The following is a 19,429-nucleotide window of genomic DNA, read 5'->3' on the forward strand; positions in this document are numbered from 1 at the left end:
TAGCTCCTAGTGATTATTTTCTATTCCCAAATCTTAAAAAAGATCTTCGTGGAAAGCATTTTTCCGACGATGAAGAGTTGAAGGCAGCGATAAACGAACATTTTTCAGGCCACGAAGAAAAATATTTTTTAGAGGGTATCGCAAAGTTACTTTCCCGAACAAATAAGTGTCTTGAGATGGTAGGGGACTATATTGAAAAATAAATTTTATTTAGAATTTTCTGCTGATTATTTCATGCCTATACCGAGAATACATTGAACTCCCCTCGTAACTTAACGATACTATATTTTATAATATATAAATACTTATTTTAAACGTGGGTTTTACAATTATATTCTAATTCTCTGCGACATACTGCTGCATCCACAATGTTCAATGAGTTTGCGCTATAACACTAGGTACTTACTTTTGCTTGGTAGAATAACATAAGTGAGAAATTAAACAAGTACATACTTATCTAAGAAAGTGACATAAACAAGTAATTCTGAGACAAAACAGCTATACAACTGCACAGAAAATTGTGTACGATGCAAGTCGACGGCAAATTATTCTTATAGTTTCAAGTACAAGATATTTTTAATTTCTTATATTATTCAGATTTCTGTGATAAGCTCGTGTGATCTATATAGAAGCCTAAACTAAAATTACTTAAGTTCTTTCACAACAAAGTTAATACATGTATAAAACAAGGTAATTCGACTAAATTTAAAGACTAGAATAATGAGGTAGGTAAGTAAACAATTAAAGCTTTGCTAAGTACGTATTTAGGGCTAATTTATAACAACAATAAAAGATAACACTGAAATGATAAAATAAACTTTAAAAAATCACGATAATTTGAGGCTAGGTAGACTTGCCTCAATAATATTATGAAAAAATTGTTAAAATAAACATAACAATAAATAATACTTTTTTCCTTTGACATTCTACATTTCTGTTCATTTTAATACTTACTCTATGGTATGAGCGAACCACTATCACATAGTGCCGATAAGGTGACCGGCAACATTTTTTTTTAAATGCGGCAACACTTATGATTGAAAGTTTTCTTTTACCTTAGATTATAAATTCATAGACATTGGTGATACAAAATTTCGCGAAGAAATTTAAAAAACATATAGGTATATGTCTCTCTTTGTTAATATTGCCTTTGAAATATCTGGTTTAGTTAGGCCTAGTTGGTTTGATCACATGGAGATAAATATTTTGTAACATTCAATACCGGATTTATCATTTAAAGTTAATGTGATATTCGGTGCAACGGTGAAATATATATATATATATATATATGTATATATATATAATTGCATCCGGTATTGAATATGAAAATGAAATACATGTCTACACAAATGATGTGAACTTATTATTTCTACTTTCTGTGAACTACTCACTAGTTTTGGCGTTCAAAAACGTAATTTCATTAGTATTACTAGTGTCGAGAACTAGGTTTCCTGAATTAGATCCATCTAGTGGTGGGAGGTTAGTTTCTTTTAGTCCGTCCTGACCTGACCTCCCTCAAGACGCGAACCAATGGCTAGTTAAGGTTTGGCTTTGGCGTATTGAGAGCAGGAACAAGATTGAATTCTCTAGTATCGACTGTTGCGTCTGTGATAGCTAAAATGAATGATAACTTATTGTCTTTAAAAAACTATCGCTGTTTCGCTTTTTATTATGACGTGGAAAGGGACAGCGATAGTTTATCGCGCGATAAAAACGCCGTAGCGCGTGACACGCTCCGGGAAGCTGCCTTTACTTACGTAAGAGGGACGATTTAATTTTGGCTTCTAACTGACGGAGTTCAAAGTCACATAATTCTGGGCTTTCAGCATTCTGCAACATTCAGCTGAACGTACGGTATTACATATTCAGTTATAAATAGTTTGAAGCCATTTCATAGCCACTTCACAATCATTTTCAAAAGTTTACATGATATGCTGAACTCACTTCTCGCTTAAAAATATTTCTATACAACTAACCTGTTTACTAGCCTAACCTTTTCATTCATCTGAGCGAGGCTTCCACGAGTCTTTTCGAGACAATTTCTGTCTACCCCATAAGGGATAAATACTTGATACACATACGTATGTAAAGGACTAAGCCTTTGTATCCTTTCTCGAGACTAGTGGCTCTGTCTGCCCCGTAAAATGTTAAATACCTGTTATACATATAAACACAAGTAACTAAGCCTTTCTCATCACCGTGACATTATTTTTCTTCTGATACTCATTCACCAGTCTCAATATCCTCTGACGGACCTGCTCTAAGCCTTTGTACATATCCGCAGTGTACGGATCGAAATCTTGGTGTTTGTTCTTCCTCCTGTATATGCCCTCCTTGTTCAGAATCGTGCAGTCCATGTCGTCCTGGTAACAGAATGTTTGATTATCCAAATTTATTATCAATTTATTATATGTATAGATCAAATACACACATACATACATAAAATCACGCCTCTTTCCCGGAGGGGTAGGCAGAGACTACCTCTTTCCACTTGCCACGATCTCTGCATACTTCCTTCGCTTCATCCACATTCATAACTCTTTCCATACAAGCTCGGCGGTTTCGGGTACTTTTGACCTGACCCTTTACCAGGACGTCCTTAATTTGATCAAGATACGTTCGTCTAGGTCTTCCCACTCCGACCTTCCCCTCCACACTCTCCTGTTTAGTCAACCTGCTCTCATTCATCCTCTCCACATGACCGAACCATCTTAACATACCCTTCAATCAAATAATATGCAATAAATAAGATATCAAGGTTTTTGTTATCATTAAGCCAAACAGCTGAATATGTCCTATCAGTATTTTGACAAGTCTGTCAACTGTCAAGACTGTTAGCCTTGTCTACCCCGCAAGAGATATAGACGTGATTATACAATATGTATGTATGTATGTAGCTCTTGTCTTCCGGTACAGAATGAGTCCAAGGTAATTTTAATACTTATTGTCTATGTTCATAATATATGACTTGAACTTATACCCTCTAGGTCATTGACCATAATACACTAGACTCACCTCGGAAACTGTATGGTTCAAGAACTGCAATATGGCATTCAGCTCAGTCCTGGTGTCTCGGACCAGCACCTCGTAGAACACCAGGTGTATGGGCCCGGGGAACTGCGTCAGCCATTTCTGGTGCATCACCTCCCATTCGCGCAATTGCTGGTATACGTGGGTTGCCCAGTCTGAAAAACCAAGTATTTTATATTGAAACATATGTATGACTGTATGAATCAAATACATGCATAAACATACACATAGACTTTACTACTTCCTTTCACTTGCCACAATCCCTGCATACTTATTTTGCTTCATTCCAATTCATAATTCTCTTCATGCAAGCTCGTCAGTTTCTATCTTCCACCACGCCTGTTTCCCAGTTAGAGAGAATGGATTTCCACTTGCTACGATCCTTACAGATCTCTCTCGCTTCCCAGCAGCAATAGAAAAAAGAATAGAACCGCTCTATCTCTTTTACATGGATGTCGTAAACGGCGATTGAGGCTACTAAACTTTGAATTCTTCTTTTTGGCGATGGGCTGGCAACCTATGACTACTATTGAATCTCAATTACATTATTAAGCCGTATAGCTAAACGTGGCCTTTCAGTCTTTTAAAGGCTGAGAGAGCCACTCTCTACCCCGCAGAGGGTATAAACGTGACTATATGTATATATATTTATGTAGATCAAGGCCAAAAAAAAAAACACAGAACTAAGACTAAAGACAAGTTTTTTATAAAGGCACTACATATTTTCATATTTTAGATATGTTTAACAAAGTTAGGTAAATTCTCTTTACCGGATCTCTTGTTGTTGTTTGACCTCCTCTTGAAGGCATATTTAGGCGCAGTGCCGATGTGACCCTTAAAAAGTCGGTTAAAGTCCGCCTACAATGAACAAGGACAATAAATTAGTGAAGTATGTTAAATCATGTAGTAACTGGTATGTGAAAGACTCAAAATATTTGTTTTCTTCAAACCTTTGGCATTAGCAAAATTTTTCACAATGATCTATTCATGAAAAATTTATATGTACATTGTAACAAAATACTCATACACATGCATGCTCAAACATATAAATAAAACAAATCTTATGCAAAAATTGGCATTAGAACAGCGTCAGGAAAAAGTATTGCATTTTGAACAAAATTCAGCGAAAAAAAAAGTAGTTTAAACTTTGGTTTAAATTAAGTTAAAACATTCAAGGATAAGGGTTGCCACACATAAATAAGGAAATTATAATTCAACAAGATTTACAATTTAATCAGTATACAATCAAATTCAATACTTTCTTTCAAATAACAGAAAGTAGTCAATTCTATTTGTATGTCACCCCTTACAACTGAGAAGTAAGAACTAAACAAAAGTAAAATAAAATAGTTACCAAATAAAAATTGAATAGCCTTGGGAAAATTGTTAAACAAGGACAGCAACAACTGAAAGAGAAACAAGCAATAATTGAACAAAAAATATATACATATAATCACGTCTTTATTTCTTAAGGTAATATTAGTCACTAATAGAATTTGTTTACTGTTTATAACTCCACTTTCATAACTTATTATTTAATCAGGCAGTTTTTTTTAGGACTGCAGGCTCTGTAAACTCTGCAGGGAATATACTCTGCAGGGACGTGATTATATGAATGAATGATTAATTAGATCTCTTCCATTAAAGAGTGACTAATAAACAATACACAGACCAAACTGCTGGGTCTAGAGATTTGAAATTTGGAGTGTAGGTTTCTATATTTTCAAAAGGTTCACATACACAGGATTAACTTCCCAACATTCCTACAGGAATGGAAATTAACAGGATTTTAGATTCTATGATGCAGGCCTCTAGTGTTTATTAAATTGTAAGACAAAATTTACAAAGGCCATTCCATCCATTCCTTTTAAGGATCTCTTCCAGTCAACCAGTAAGGTTAAGATTATGATGCAACATTGTCAAATTGTTTGTAAGTATGTTAAAATTTATTAAATGTTATCAGTATTTTAAATTTGTTTCAATAACTTTTATAATACCATGCATTGCTACATCAAATAGAGTGCTCTTATTTTTATTGTGTGAATTACTATCTCTGTCCTGTTTCAAGTCATAATAAAAAAAAAGGAAAAAGGTGTATATCAAGCAGACGACAGAGCACTCAAGTATTCATCAGTCTGTGATGACGACAAGAAATAAACTCACTAAAATAGCATCTCGAGGGTTTCTAATTAATAGTACAGCCGCATCAAATTTATAGGTGTCCAATGGAGGAGCTCCGTGGGTCTTCACCACCAGTACAGAGCCATCCGTAGTGTTCTCAGCTGGGAACCCATGTAGTTTGAGACCATAGTCCATGTAGATAGACCCAGTTACAATTCCTGAAAAATTGCTTTACAATTAAATTGATTGCCTTTTATGCCTGAGAATAATAAATAAAATAAAAAAATTTAATACATTACAAAATAGTTTATATATTTACCATTTATATATTTACCATTTATATATTTGCCTATCAAATAAATTACAAAATAGTTTATATATTTACCACTTATAGTTTATATATTAGCCACTTAATGACCTTAGTTTTCTATAAAAATTGCACTTGTTGCATTCAGAAAAGTACTAATTATTCACACAATTGACAGGCTCATGTTCGTAAAAGCAAAGCTTAAAAAAAATAAACGACAATGTTTGTTAATTTAACGCACTTACCTGTAGACTGTTGCAACAAATATCTCAACCAGGTGTTTCCACTTCCAGGGAATGAAGCCAAAGCCGTCACCTTGGGGGCAGGAGGTGACCGCCATTTGAGCTCCTTACACCACTGCACTTGCGGCGTTTGCCGGTAACCGAAGTGATTCATATAGTTATTGCCGTAATACGAACTTTTCGCACCATGTAGGGGACTCAACATGAACAAAATTATTGAGAAATATAACATCACTACTGTTACAGCTACCAAGAATACTGATTTGCGGGACATAACTAATGAGTTGTCGATAATTGTTTTATTAAGAAACAAACATTTGATTCATTATTCTAGAATTTTAAACATCGATCACCCAACACGTAAATAACGTATTGGCACTGTTTTCAAAGAACTGATTTAGGAAATATTTTTCAAAAAAATATAAAGATTATTTTGATATCTTCTTTTCCTAAATTTGTCTGATAAATCATTCAAAATATATACCTATTTTAAAATAAAATTTGTATTTAAAATTAGGTAAAAGTATGTTCAGAAAACTGATCGACTGACCGACTGACTGACAGATAACAGCAATCAGACAAATTGCCCCGAATTGACACTGACAGACGAGTCCTGGTCGTGGTATGACAGACAGTTGCAAGAGTAAACAGTTTGCTTGTCTAGTGAGACTCGTTAGTTTAATCTCTTGTTAAACGACATCCACGGGAAATTATGTTGAGTAGTCCAATTCTAAAATTAACACATTAATGTATAATCTTCCTTGTACTTTACGTTATTTATATCTTATGAGGTAAACAGAGCCAACAGTTTCGCAGAATTAATAGGCCACTTTTCAATTATAATTTCCCCCTTTGATAACCTGATTGACCAAACCGACATTTCATCAAGGCAAATGAGTTGCATGTCGATATCCCATCGAGTATTAGATTTCGATGGTACTGCTCGATACATAGGTATCTGTTAGGGTTTGATTGAAAACATTTGTTTTACTCAGGGAAAACAAATGACACATTTATTTGACATTGACATAGGTATTTGATACTTGTGTTGTGGTCTTGTGTTGACTGGTTGATTTGTTGATGTAAAAGGTTATTTTCAAATTTTCCCTTCATTTCAATTTTATGAAATAGCAAGCAGTACTGATTCATTTTATATAAGTAATTAATTTGAAACGTTTAAATAAAAATGGCTAATAACAAAGACCGTGAGGAACCTGTTGTTCAGGCGAAGCAATGTTATTCAAAGAAAGACTTCTCAGGGACACTTATACACTTAAATGAACTTGAAAATCTGGTGGGAACCAACCATAAACGTGTGCAGCATAATAAGGCGGTTGTCGAATTCATGGCTAGTGACATGAAGAATCTAGACAAGTTTAAGAAGGCTATAGCTTTGCTCACAGGACTGAACTTCCCAGACATCGAACTCAAAGAATGGAACTCACCATTTCTGATATATAATTACGCTGTCGTTTTATACCATTCAAGGTACTACTACCAATGCACTGTGTTACTTGAAAAACTTCTCAGTTCCAAAAATATTAAAGATGCTAAGCTTCAACAACAAGCTATCCTATTGTTGCTAGAAGCGACACTCTGTCGGAGAACCTATGATAAGACTTTAGAAGTTGCTAAAACATATGGAGATATATTGAAGAGTAATAATGAAGTATCTGATTTATTTGAAAGACTTGTAAACAGGGCTCAGCTTTTACTAGGGCAAAAAATTAAACTGAAGTTGAAAGGTGATTTCATAGAGAATATATTCATAATTGCACAGCAACAATATCTCAATGGAGACGTGAAGGAAGCTGCAGACACACTTGGGCAATACAAAACGTTAAAACATAATTACAATTTGAAAACTCAAGGTGAAGATATTTGGGCCGCTATTAACAATAACCTTGGTGTTATATATTTGTCCATCAAGAAACCATTTTTGGCATCTAAGTACTTTCAGCATGCAGTGAAAGAGCACTTCAAAGCCATGGAGAGTAATGACAGTGAAAGACTGATATCTTGCAGAGATCGACCACTCTATGTCTTCAATTTGGGACTTGCACTACTTGCAGCAAATAACTCTGAAGGAGCTTTTGAATGTCTCGTAGAGGCAGCACGTCACTACCCTAACAACCCTCGAATATGGATGCATTTAGCTGAATGTTGTGTTAAAAAATGTTGCGGGGAAGAGGTCCAGCAGTATACTGTCAAAAAACTTGGAAGTGGTTCACACACTCGTATTTTGTTGGCTAGAGAGAACAAGGAGAAATATTCTACTTCTGGAGAATCATTCGCTATACCGTCACTATCTCTAGAATTTGCCGCTTTGTGTTTACGTAATGCCATCACTTTGTTGCCGAGTCAGGATTCAACTGCTGAGAATTCAGGGTTTCTCATTCAGGCTCCACCAGGCCCACCTATTAACATGAAACAGAGGAATGAACTAAAAAACTCAACATTAGTTTTGCAAAGCTACGTGTTGTTAAACCTACAGGATCCATTATCAGCTTTGATGAGTGCTAATGAGCTTCTGAGTCAACCAGATGTGTCTAGTAGTCACAAAGCTTGGGCCCATATTTATGCAGCTGAAGCATTAATTAATTTAGACAGAATAACTGATGCTGTGGAACACCTGCAGCCACCAATGATTCACGACTTGGTATCTGTAATGCCATGTCAAATGAGAGACATGATTGCTGTATCTGTTTGGGCAAAAGCTGCCGTCTGTCATATATTGAGGGGTGATTTGGTGACTGCTAGAAAAATATTGCTTCAGATTAACTCACCGAGGGTGTTGCCACTACAAATGTATTTGGAAATTTGTACGGGGAACATTGAGAACTGTCACACTATACTAAAGAAGCTCAGATTTGCTAGTGCATCTCCTTGATTAAATGTTTTTGATCTTATAATTTGTTTTCTTTAAATCCTAATATATATTTAGCTAGTGTCTGTCTAGTGAGCATTTGGTGGGTACCTACCAGGGAATTTGAAGTAAAAGAGTCCATCTCCTTGGTAACTATATATAATTATTCAAATTTTATGGTAGGAATAAATGATTTGCCAAGGTTTTGTTGTGTCAAGACTAACTTGACAGACTCTTAATCTCAACTAATATTATAAATGTGAAAATATGTTTAATAGTTACCTCTTCAGGAAGTGTCTATCAAAAAATCTTAAAATTTTGCATGTGTATATAGAATTTAGAAAGTTTACCTTCCATCCCGCTAAAACTATAGTTCCCATCAGCTTGTGAAAAACATTCACTTTAGTAGGTGGCATGTGCCTGTGCTGGCAAAACTGCAGGTAAGAACTATGTACTTAACTTACTACTTACTTACTAATACATTGACTGCTGAAAATACCTTATTTCTTTCTTAATATTCCTTATTTCTAATAAATTGCATGTTTAGTTTATATATTACTTATATATATTTAAATATTGGGGCATATCGATATAATATAAAAATGGCCTCATGAGGTCAAGGGTATATTTTCCATCACTTCAGTCAACCACAGGCTCAGGAATAAAGAGAGATGAAAGATAAAACATAGGACAATTGCACTTAAATCATTTCAGTTTAATAACCATGGCTTTAGCAAGTATTCAATAAATGGTGACAGTTCAATAAGTATAAAACAAGCAAATAAAATTATGTTTTATTGTGGAATATTATTATAATAGATCTGGATGCAAAATGCTTTTTATTTTCTTTGTTGATCTTTCAGCAGGTCTCGCACATAAATGTTTTCCAAATATTGTAATTTTAAAATTCTTCAGAAATATTTGAAACACACACTCCTTCTTCGGTAATGTAGTAACCTTATCATCTTGAGAAACAATTTTAAATGTGTTTTTCGTGTCCATTATACATATCCCAGATTTACCAACATAACTAGGACATTTTGATCTTACTACATGCATGCGGCTGCCATGATAATCAGCTTTGTAGATAGTTTGTGTATAATTATCCCAACTTTTACTATTTACATGTGGGACTTGCCTGTTCGTCTCTATAATCTGACTCATATAGTCTTCCCAGATATTGTTCAGAGATAGAATTTCATTGTATTTTACACTGTTTCTTGGTATTTTATAAAACCCTAATGCTGTCTTCTCTTTTCTAGTGAGGCTATGAATCTTTTTCTTCTTAGGTTTCTTTTTCTTCTTCTGGTCTTTACTTTTTGTTTTCGCTAGGACAAAGTCTTTCTTTAACTCTGCTTCCACTTTGGGAACATCAGATTTGGGTATGTTAGTTTTGAGAAAGTTTATAACTGCCTCTGTACTTTCCTTATTGGCAGTTCCATTTTTAGACATGTTTATATCACTTGTGAATACTGTAAAATCCAGTAACTTTTAGTAAATAGCAATCAAATTAATAGCACGTGATAGCCCTTAAAACATATTGTTTACAAACAACAGAACATGGGTAGATAAGGTTAAATTTTATTGACATTGACAAGAGCATATTTTTAATACTTGGTTAGCTTTGTGGAAACACCAATAACAATTCTTATTCTTAATAAAAACTAGCGACCCGCCCCGGCTTCGCACGGGTGCAAAATTATAAATGTTATTATACATAAAAACCTTCCTCTTGAATCACTCTACCTGTTACAAAAAACCGCATCAAAATCCGTTGCGTAATTTTAAAGATTTAAGCATACAGACAAACAGACTAAAATAGCGACTTTGTTTTATACTATGTATCTAGTGATATATGAAGAGAAGTAAATAATAAAAAAAGTAAAGAAAAATACATGGAAATCTAAGAATGGCCTCTTTTTCTTTTAATATTATGTAATAAGTCAAATAGAAAGAAATGAAGCGGTTTGGAAAAAAATACATTTTACCGTCTGATGCTTGTTGTTTTTCTGGGTTGATTGAATTTACAATGATATCACGGCTTTTGGCTGAGCTTTGGTGATTGAGGAGGTGAAATTAAAGACCAGCAAACAACTTAGGAATAGAGAAGTCAACTAAGTACCTTATTCAGTTCTTGACCCTATAAACAGGTGAATCTGATTCAAGTCATGGTGAATTGAATTTCTAAAAAGTGCCTGCTGCTCATCTTCACGTGCAGATGGTCAATTTAATCAAGGGAAAGACTCATAAAATAACCATAAATCATCTAGAATTAGTTAGGCAATTTTGGATTCTTCTTTCAGACGATGGGCTAAAATTTTAATCTTATTCTAAATCATGTTTTGATAACGGGGTAAACAGACCCAACAGTCTCCAAAAAGGCTGAAAGGCCACGTTTAGTTGGATCACGTTAAGGGATCTAACTCTATCACTATCACTTTAATCTAAACCAGCTAAACATGGCCTTCGAGACTAAGTGTTGGCTCTGCCTACCCTGTAATGGCTAGAGATGCGTGTGTGTTTTTATTTTGTTTTGTTTTTTACGTATGTGATTCGTAACATCGGTTGTTGAGTAGGTAAAAAAAATGTTCTGTTTGAATTTTATACAAATGCAGTGGGTTTTGATCCCTGTATCACTCGCTTACGAGACTACCGCCGACCAACCTCAACTCATAACGTTCGTTTTTATTTTCGTAATCAAGTAAATAGGTCGTCTTCTCGCCATTATCAGTCACGGCTAGAAAAAGTTATCGCAAAACAGCTGATTGCCCATTTTGGCGCGAAGCACGTACTGTTCGACGCATAGTTTTACGTGCCTTGTCTTTAGATTAAAATCATTTCTACGATATGGGAGTAGATTTGAAACTAATATTAAGATCGAGCTTCGGATACCAGCTTCATTTGGTCTCCATGAGTGGTAAAGTGGAAAATGTGGCGTTGGATTTTGGTGCATTTGCTGACTTTAAGTTATGTAAGTTTTTTTTATTAAATATTAATGCAATTTTCTATATAGTTACCTATGCTTACATATAAGTCCTGCACAAATTTGATGCTCTTTCATGAGGCATTCAGGCAAAATAAACCCACTTACCCAGTCTAGGATCGTGGCCAAAGGACCCCTCCTCCCTCCTCTACGGTTAGGGAAAGACTGAGGATGCAACTTGCTAAGTTACTATTGCACCATAAATATTGGAACCATTAAAAATGGAAAGTTCCAATTTCAATGGTCTTAACATGTTTTTCGTGGATGTTGTAACATGCGTCCATCACATGCGACTAAATGAATAAGCTCTTGTTTTACCATGCATAATGCAATTAAGGCGATAGGATAAGACGTTAGGAATGAGAAAAAATATATATTTTTCGAACCCTGAGTATCCACATTAAATATAAAATCTAACCCTGTTCATGTTGTCATTACTTTCAGACGTCAACACAGCCTATATCCGACCATGAAGGACGGCCCACAGAGTGCTGCCCCTGCCCAAAGCCAGGAGCGCCAGACATGGCAACACTGGCAGCGTTTAATAGACCCCGCTTCGTTGATGATTGTCCTTGCCGTGCGGACGTTCGTTTTTCAAATCCGGAAGGCGGTTTCTCAGGGAATGGAGGCGCAGATCAGGCATTGGCCAGTTCAATGGGAGATGGTAAGTTTTCTGATTCGTATTTCTGTTCCAACCTTTTTTACTTGTTTCAGATTTGATTGAAATTCGTGAGGCATCAAAATCGATCAAGTATCTAGTTTTAGAGTTAGATATTCACTATTTTGTAAAAGTTTTAAGTGTTCGTGAGGTCTATTAACATTTAAATAGGTATATTGAGTCTTACACACTTCAGCAGTTACAAGTGTGCAAATATAATGTTATTTATGTAATGATGATCTTAATACTGTAATTTTAGACTTAATAATAATTTTAATGATTTTAAAGGCAAACATTAATCTTAATCATTAGAAATAGAGTTAGTTTGTCAGAGGTTAGACGGTTACCCGTTACCTTAACCAAGGTGAAAATATAGGCTAGCGCATATTTTATAAAAAAGAATTAAATTAATTTTTCGTTCATATTCGTTAAATTGTGGTTAGTACAGAATTGCGAGAATTTTCAAAAAGGCCGCTACTAGCTTCATCAAGAAATAAAAAAATAACATTAACATCATTCCTCTAGTTCATACATAAATACATATTATCACGTCTTTATCCCTTACGAGGTAGGGAGAGCCAAAAGTCTCGAAAACTTTGAGAGGCTACTTTCTGAAATGTGATGCGATTGACATTCAGTACCTAACAGGTTGCTAGCCCATCGGCAAAATTAAGAATACCAAGTTCATTTACGCCCTTTGATTGACTTTTACAGTCTGGTGTTAAGTTGGTATGTCTTTTCTTTACTATTAGATCAGCTTTCACTGAATGTGTGCCTATACCCATAAATGCTTTTTACCACAATCCATGCGAAAGATATGAAGTGTTCCTATTTTAAATTGCCGGGAACCACACGTTCATAATTTGAAATTGGAAAACGGAATTTCCATTTTCAGGTACGTTCGTGCGCGCGGGAGTTGTGGACGACTGCCCGTGTCGGGTTCGAGACGCTGACTCCATGGGGGCGCCATCTGGCTTCCTTCCGACAGCAGTGCGTGCTGTGTGGCCTGTCATGAGGTAAAACACGTTATTTATTTAACAATTCAATTCATTGCGGGGTAGTATAGAGCCAACACAGTCTTGAAAAGACTTAAAGGCCACGTTCAGGTGTTCGGCTTAAGATGGAATTGAAATTTAAACAGTGACTGGATGCTAGCCCATCGCTTACAAGAAGAATCTCAAGTTTATTAATCTTTCCTTTAGTCGCCTTTTACGACATCCGTCCCATGGATTATATGGGAGAGATATGGAGTACGCAAAAACATCAAATAGGACCAAAATACAAAGAAAAGAGACATAGTGCAGTGAACATCAATAGTACATCAACCTACATAAATTTACTGCAAATTCACTTCTGTTACCACGTCATAGAGTTCGATGCAGGGTAACATGCAGTTGAGGGAACAAAGGTGAAGCTTATTTTAAATTTAATGTCTTCCAGCAGACCGATGAGTCGAGTGGAAAAGTTTAAAGAAATTATTTCATACTTATGCAATAATATGTCGCTACACGCGTGTGAGTGTGTGACTATTTATCGCTTATAAGATAATTTAGCAGTCCACCGGGTCAGAAAAGCAGGAACCAATGTTTAACAAAATACTTTAAACATGATTTTCAGTGACACGGACCCAAAAGTGGATCCCAAGCCCCTGCTTCATCCAGAAGTCGGTTTAGCATCGTCAGTTCTAGAGACCTTGCGGGAAGCCACAGACGAGGAGTACCAAGAAGCATTAGCCAGGGATGCAGAAAGAAGCCTCTCTCAGGCTCCACATATTGATGTAGTTAGTGATGTAAGTTCCGCTTTAGATACAGCACGAAACATTGTGGACGTTTTATTGAAACCAGAAGAAGACAGTGACACCAATTACGATCCTGATTCTGAAGCATCTCATGTCCACGAGTCTAGATGTATACACCCTTTAGGAAGATCTAAATCTTTAAATTTACAGTTTTCTCCTCTTACAGTTAACGAAGCTTTTACTAAACCTAAAAACAAGCCCCTGAATCTTCTTCATAAGAATAATAATATTTGGGATATGGATAGTAATGTCGCAGCAAGTAATGTTCATGAACAAATTATCGACGGCACGGGTAATAATTTTGAAAAATTGAAGTTTAATTCTAATCCGTCTTTATTTAGTCTCTTACCTAAAATAAATAAAGATGAAACGGTTCAAAAAATTAATGTTAAACCGCTTAAAGAAAACAAAAAACTTTTCAATAGATTTAAAGAAGCTGATAAATCTGCAAGTTCTCTTGATGCAATAAATACTTCGCTTTCGAATTTAAGACAAAAACTTGACAATCATTTACAGTCTATAAAAAATGATAACGCAGATAAATTGAAAAATGTGCTTGACAGCGTTACCTCTCCAAACGTACCAAATATTGTATTTAAACCACTTTTGCCTGCAACAAAAGTAGATATTACCACAATGAAACCTCTTAATTTAAATTCTATTCTAAATTTGAAGGATGTAGAATTAATACCTCCTGTCAAAACTTCAATTAGTAATTCCAATGGGCTACCAGTTTTTGATCATAAAAATAAGAAATTCAGTCAAGGTATAGATCTTTTCAAAAATTTTAGAACAACTGATTTAAGTGAACTTATTTCGAATGGTCTTAAGATAAGTTTAAACAATATAAATAACCGGAAAGGAACAGATAATATACAACCAATACCAAAAGGAATATTTAAATCAAACACGGTAGATGCAGAAACCAGTCCTTCGGAGGTCAAGATGACTATTAATAATGAGGAAAAGAATAGTGAAAATTGTGATACAAATTCAGGGCAAACTGGTAATTCTGATAATATACCAAAAACAAAAAGACCTGAAATTCTTGAAACTGTACCTTCTAAAATAAAGCAAAAGTCTATGACGATTACAATTACAAATGATAATGAATCAGCCGATGGTAATTTTAATGATTTACCTAAATCTGTTAATAAAATGGGAAACACAGAAATTATTGATACCATTCCCAGTCCGTCGCAGATTGAATCTGTGGAAGTAACAGACGAAGGCGAAGATAGTGAGAGAAAAGACGTATCACGCGAGGAATCTGATTGTGAGCTGGATAACACTGAAGAAAATGACAGTACTTCAATTAATAATTCTGATGGAAGTGATCGTGATGATATAAGTAATGGTGAATTTGAGAATAATAATGAAAATTCTGATGAAACAAACTTTACAGATGACTCAGATATGCGAACAATAGATTCTGAAGAAACCTGTTTTGAGGACTCTGTTGATCAACAAGATACTGTACCCGATAATAGTAATAATTCGCCAAAGGTATTTGAAACAGATGACCAACGTTCTGATTCCGATATAGTACCGGATGACGGCAACTCCAAAGAAGACTGTGTCGATGACATTCACAATCAAAAATCAGTTATAGATACAAAACAAAGGGATGAAAATATTGAATTTAATAGGCTAAATCTGCTTAAAGAAGATATTTTAAGAAAGCTTAATAAATTAAAAAACCCTAATAACAAAATAAATGAAGAAGGCTCAAGAAAATGTGAAGATGAAAGAAATACTGATACAAATAAAACTGTTGCATTAGATAACGTTACCTCTAAAACCCTTGAGATACAGGATTTACAAAACATGTCGGATAAACTACTAGATTTGAGTAATAAAAAAGATCAAGTTGTCGATGCTTCTGAAAAAGTTTCTTGTAAAAACGACCATATTAGTACAGTTACTAATTCAGATATTGAGAATGTTGATGACAATCGTTCAATGAATGATATTGAGGAAATTTCTCAGAGCACAGAAGATGTAGAAAATAATGTTCCTGAATTTGGCTCCACTACGGAAAAAATTATTGAGCATGATGAAGATGTAAATAAACAATTTTCATGCACATCAAATTTAGATACAAAAATTACTTCTGTTTCCCGAAATAACTTAAATAATGAAATGATAGGTGATGCAAGTAATCCTTTCATAAATAAAGTAATACCTGAAAGTGGAAATAAACCATCTTTACTTCATAATATTTTACGTCCAACAGATAAGAGTACTTTACAAGGAACTCACTTGAATGTAAAAGATAATATATTGGATTTTAAATTACCCAAGCTTAATAATATTGAAGAAAATTTGTCTAGTATTTTGCAACCAAACTTTGAATTATTTAATAACGATGAACAAAGTATAGTAGATAATTCGAATACCATGTCAGGAGATGCTAGTACTCCAACTTTGTCATCTGTTCTGCCTAAATTCCAACCTTTAGAAAATATTGATTTAGACATATTTCAACTAAGACCATTACTTGGTCCACATGAATTGCTATCTAAAGTACCTCGTTTAAATTTTAACAATTATAAAGCTAAATTGGCTGTTCCAAAAGGTTTTCATTTGAAACCAATGAAACTGGAATCATCTCTGGGTGACAAAAATGGATTACTCGGTGCAGCTTTGACAGTCGGATCGGATAAGCCTTTTAGGACAGGTTCTAGCTTGTTTAGTGGTCCTTTGGGATTAAACAATCTACCGAGTCTTGAAGAGTTACATTCTAATATGAGAGAAAATGCACAAAATCTTTTATTAACGCCTTTAGACATCACGGGCAGAAATTTAATTGATGACTCCCTGCGATCAACTCAAACACTTACTGATAATATTAGATCACATGCCAAAAATACCATGAAGGATATTCATCAGTCTTTTGAGACTACACTAAAAGACGTAAAACAAAGCGATTTAGGAATATTGGCTGATCCGTTGAGAGATCCCAAGGAGTTTTTTGAGGCTATGTCCAGGACACATGAAGATGTATCCGATAAACTCAAGGCAATCCACTACGATTTAAATGACCGCTTAGAGTCTATACGTGATCGTATTACTGATCAGTCATTGCTCCCAACTTTGAGTATGCCAATGCAAAGTACTTTGACGTTTGGACCAGAAAAAATTAAAGAAAGGACATCATTTTCAAGCTCTTACAGCAAACCTGGGAAGAAGTTGAAAGCTATAGTGAAATCTAAACCCCAGACTATCTCAAGAGCTAGTTCACGCAAAAAACCAATTAGGAATAAAAACATTAAAATGCCAGCAGCTCCAAGCATTAATGTACCAAAAACTGTAAAAGCACCGAAACTTAGAACAGTTACTACATCTTCACCACCACCCTTCATATTAAAATACCCTAGTCTGAGAACCTCGTCACTGCTGACCAATAAAAACCCTATAACGGACTTTTTACATGAACCTGTTAGTAATTTCAGAGATAATACCAGGGTCCCTGTGTTAGGAAAATTTAAACCGGCAGAAAACAAAGTGAAAATATCCTTTGGAAGTACTACACTAAGACCCGATTTTACTATTAAAAAACCCAACATAGGTTTTAGACCAACAGTACCGAGAAGGCCAATACTATCAACAAAGTTAAAAGGCGGTGATTCTAAAATAGGTTCTAAACTAAGACCATTTGATACCAATGGAGCTCCGAGTGAAATTGCATCCACTAGACTGAAGCCACCAGTTATCACTGAAAGAATTGAAGAGCAAAGGCCATTAAATAAAATTAATACCGGATTAACTAAGTCCAGACCTATAATGATTAAATCTATACCTCCTAATAACGACGGCAAATTTACAAACGCACACGGCGGTAGACAATTTTCCCCAGATAAAAGCGCAAAAGAGTCTAACAATCCAACTTTGGCAAATTCTAGGCCTCTAGGGTCACCTAAGAATGCGGACATATTAGCTTCTCTCAGAGAAGCTGTAAGGGCTAGGTTATCTAATATAACTCCATTGAATAATGATAAAATTGTACAACCAACGAACATTCAGTCAGATATGTTAAGATCAGCTTCGGAAAATGTTGTTTCAACTAATGTAGATCGTTTGATGAAAGAAAATGCTTCTTATACTTGTAAAATGATGTGTACTAGAAATCATTAAATTAGATTGGATTGTATGTATGTTTGTTACTGTGATTGTCAAGTTACAAAGAACATCATAGTATAATTTGCCTTACAGTGATCTGATAAAACTTATTAAGAATGTAAGACTGTTGATATAAATGATTATATGAAGAATAGGTATTTTTGTAAATATTTATTTTAATTATGTAGTATTAAGATTTTTATACTTCAACTCATTTGTAATAAAATATAATTGAAAAATATATGTGTGTTTTTTATTCAATAATTATCAAATTTTAATTTAAATTTTTCCACGGTCGGAAAACCATAACCGTCCAATAGTAAGTAGTCGGGTAATAAAGGAAAAATACCAGCCATGTATGTATTTCTTTATCAAGCACTTAAAGCATTCATGTTTCACGATTTTTCACGAAAACTATTTTTGAAAATAAAATATGATGTCTTTTGGTCACTTCTGTCGTGTCACAGCTGCCCTATTCATACATAGGGTTTATTGCGGCTTATGAGTGAAAGAAATAATAAAAGTTATTATTCTGAGATCATCCACATATTGGAAATATTAGTTTTCAGCTTTGAAAAGATAGAAAAATTAGAAAAATATTAAGTGTAGAAAATAACAATGTGAAATTATTATGATGTGGTTTCATGTTCTGCTGTTTTATTTTTTTGCAACGGTTTCTTCGCAAGGTATCTATGTTCTTCTTTAATTATAACGGGTAGCCTTGATATTAGAAGTTTCGTGTGTGCAATTAATTTTCTTTCCATATAAATGGAATATAATTGTTCATTGCTTTTTGTTATTTTCACCTGTTCAATTAAACTCAGAGCAGACATTTAATAATGACGCGCTGCTGTCGATAATAAGTTTTTGTCGATAAATTTATTGTTCCTGTTGATTTTACAAACAATTTTTATCCCTAACCTAGGCCTTTCGGATACTTGGTTATCTGGAATAAATACTTATTTTGGTGTCGTTGCTCAAGGATCAGATCTTTTCCTTTCTTATCAAATCGAATTAAATATCAATCATCAATATTTATAAACTTTCGTTTATCCGTGTGACTGAGACAACACACCCAAAGCAACTGGGTGTAGGATGCTGAAATTTGGTATGTATGCTCCTTAGGGTAGTAGGAGAGGTTTCCCGAAACTTTTACTAGAACCGAAATTAACAGGTTTTAACGCTGGCAGAGGTGAGGTCATGATGTAGTTAATATATAAATTTTCTTCTTTCATACCTAAAGCAAACCACTTTACTATAGAAATTGATCGGGTCTTGCGAATTTCATGGAAAAAAATGGCT

General features: G+C 34.6%; 4 protein-coding genes across 4 annotated transcripts; 2 read left to right on the forward strand and 2 right to left on the reverse strand.

Annotated features, from left to right (window-relative positions):
- Window positions 1–562: 562 nt before the first annotated feature.
- LOC106139901 (WSCD family member AAEL009094) lies at window positions 563–6,171 on the reverse strand. The gene is made up of 5 exons (XM_060950748.1): window positions 5,704–6,171; window positions 5,194–5,369; window positions 3,801–3,888; window positions 3,016–3,185; window positions 563–2,363 (listed from the first exon to the last, which is right to left on the reverse strand). Exons 1-5 carry the CDS (start codon window positions 5,972–5,974, stop codon window positions 2,181–2,183), a joined length of 888 nt encoding a protein of 295 aa, XP_060806731.1. The 5' UTR covers window positions 5,975–6,171; the 3' UTR covers window positions 563–2,180.
- Window positions 6,172–6,754: 583 nt separating this feature from the next.
- Window positions 6,755–8,606, forward strand: LOC106139894 (CCR4-NOT transcription complex subunit 10). The gene has a single exon (XM_013341404.2). It carries the CDS (start codon window positions 6,887–6,889, stop codon window positions 8,588–8,590), a length of 1,704 nt encoding a protein of 567 aa, XP_013196858.2. The 5' UTR covers window positions 6,755–6,886; the 3' UTR covers window positions 8,591–8,606.
- A 670-nt stretch (window positions 8,607–9,276) lies between these two features.
- On the reverse strand, window positions 9,277–10,115 carry LOC106139902 (ribonuclease P protein subunit p29). The gene has a single exon (XM_013341410.2). It carries the CDS (start codon window positions 10,016–10,018, stop codon window positions 9,377–9,379), a length of 642 nt encoding a protein of 213 aa, XP_013196864.2. The 5' UTR covers window positions 10,019–10,115; the 3' UTR covers window positions 9,277–9,376.
- A 4,727-nt stretch (window positions 10,116–14,842) lies between these two features.
- On the forward strand, window positions 14,843–18,274 carry LOC132903200 (uncharacterized). The gene is made up of 2 exons (XM_060950830.1): window positions 14,843–16,247; window positions 16,326–18,274. The coding sequence occupies exons 1-2, from the start codon at window positions 14,951–14,953 to the stop codon at window positions 18,140–18,142; spliced, it is 3,114 nt and encodes a 1,037-aa protein (XP_060806813.1). The 5' UTR covers window positions 14,843–14,950; the 3' UTR covers window positions 18,143–18,274.
- Window positions 18,275–19,429: the final 1,155 nt, after the last annotated feature.

This window comes from Amyelois transitella, chromosome 22 (genome assembly GCF_032362555.1).
Source record: "Amyelois transitella isolate CPQ chromosome 22, ilAmyTran1.1, whole genome shotgun sequence".
Classification (NCBI taxonomy): Eukaryota; Metazoa; Arthropoda; class Insecta; order Lepidoptera; family Pyralidae; genus Amyelois; species Amyelois transitella.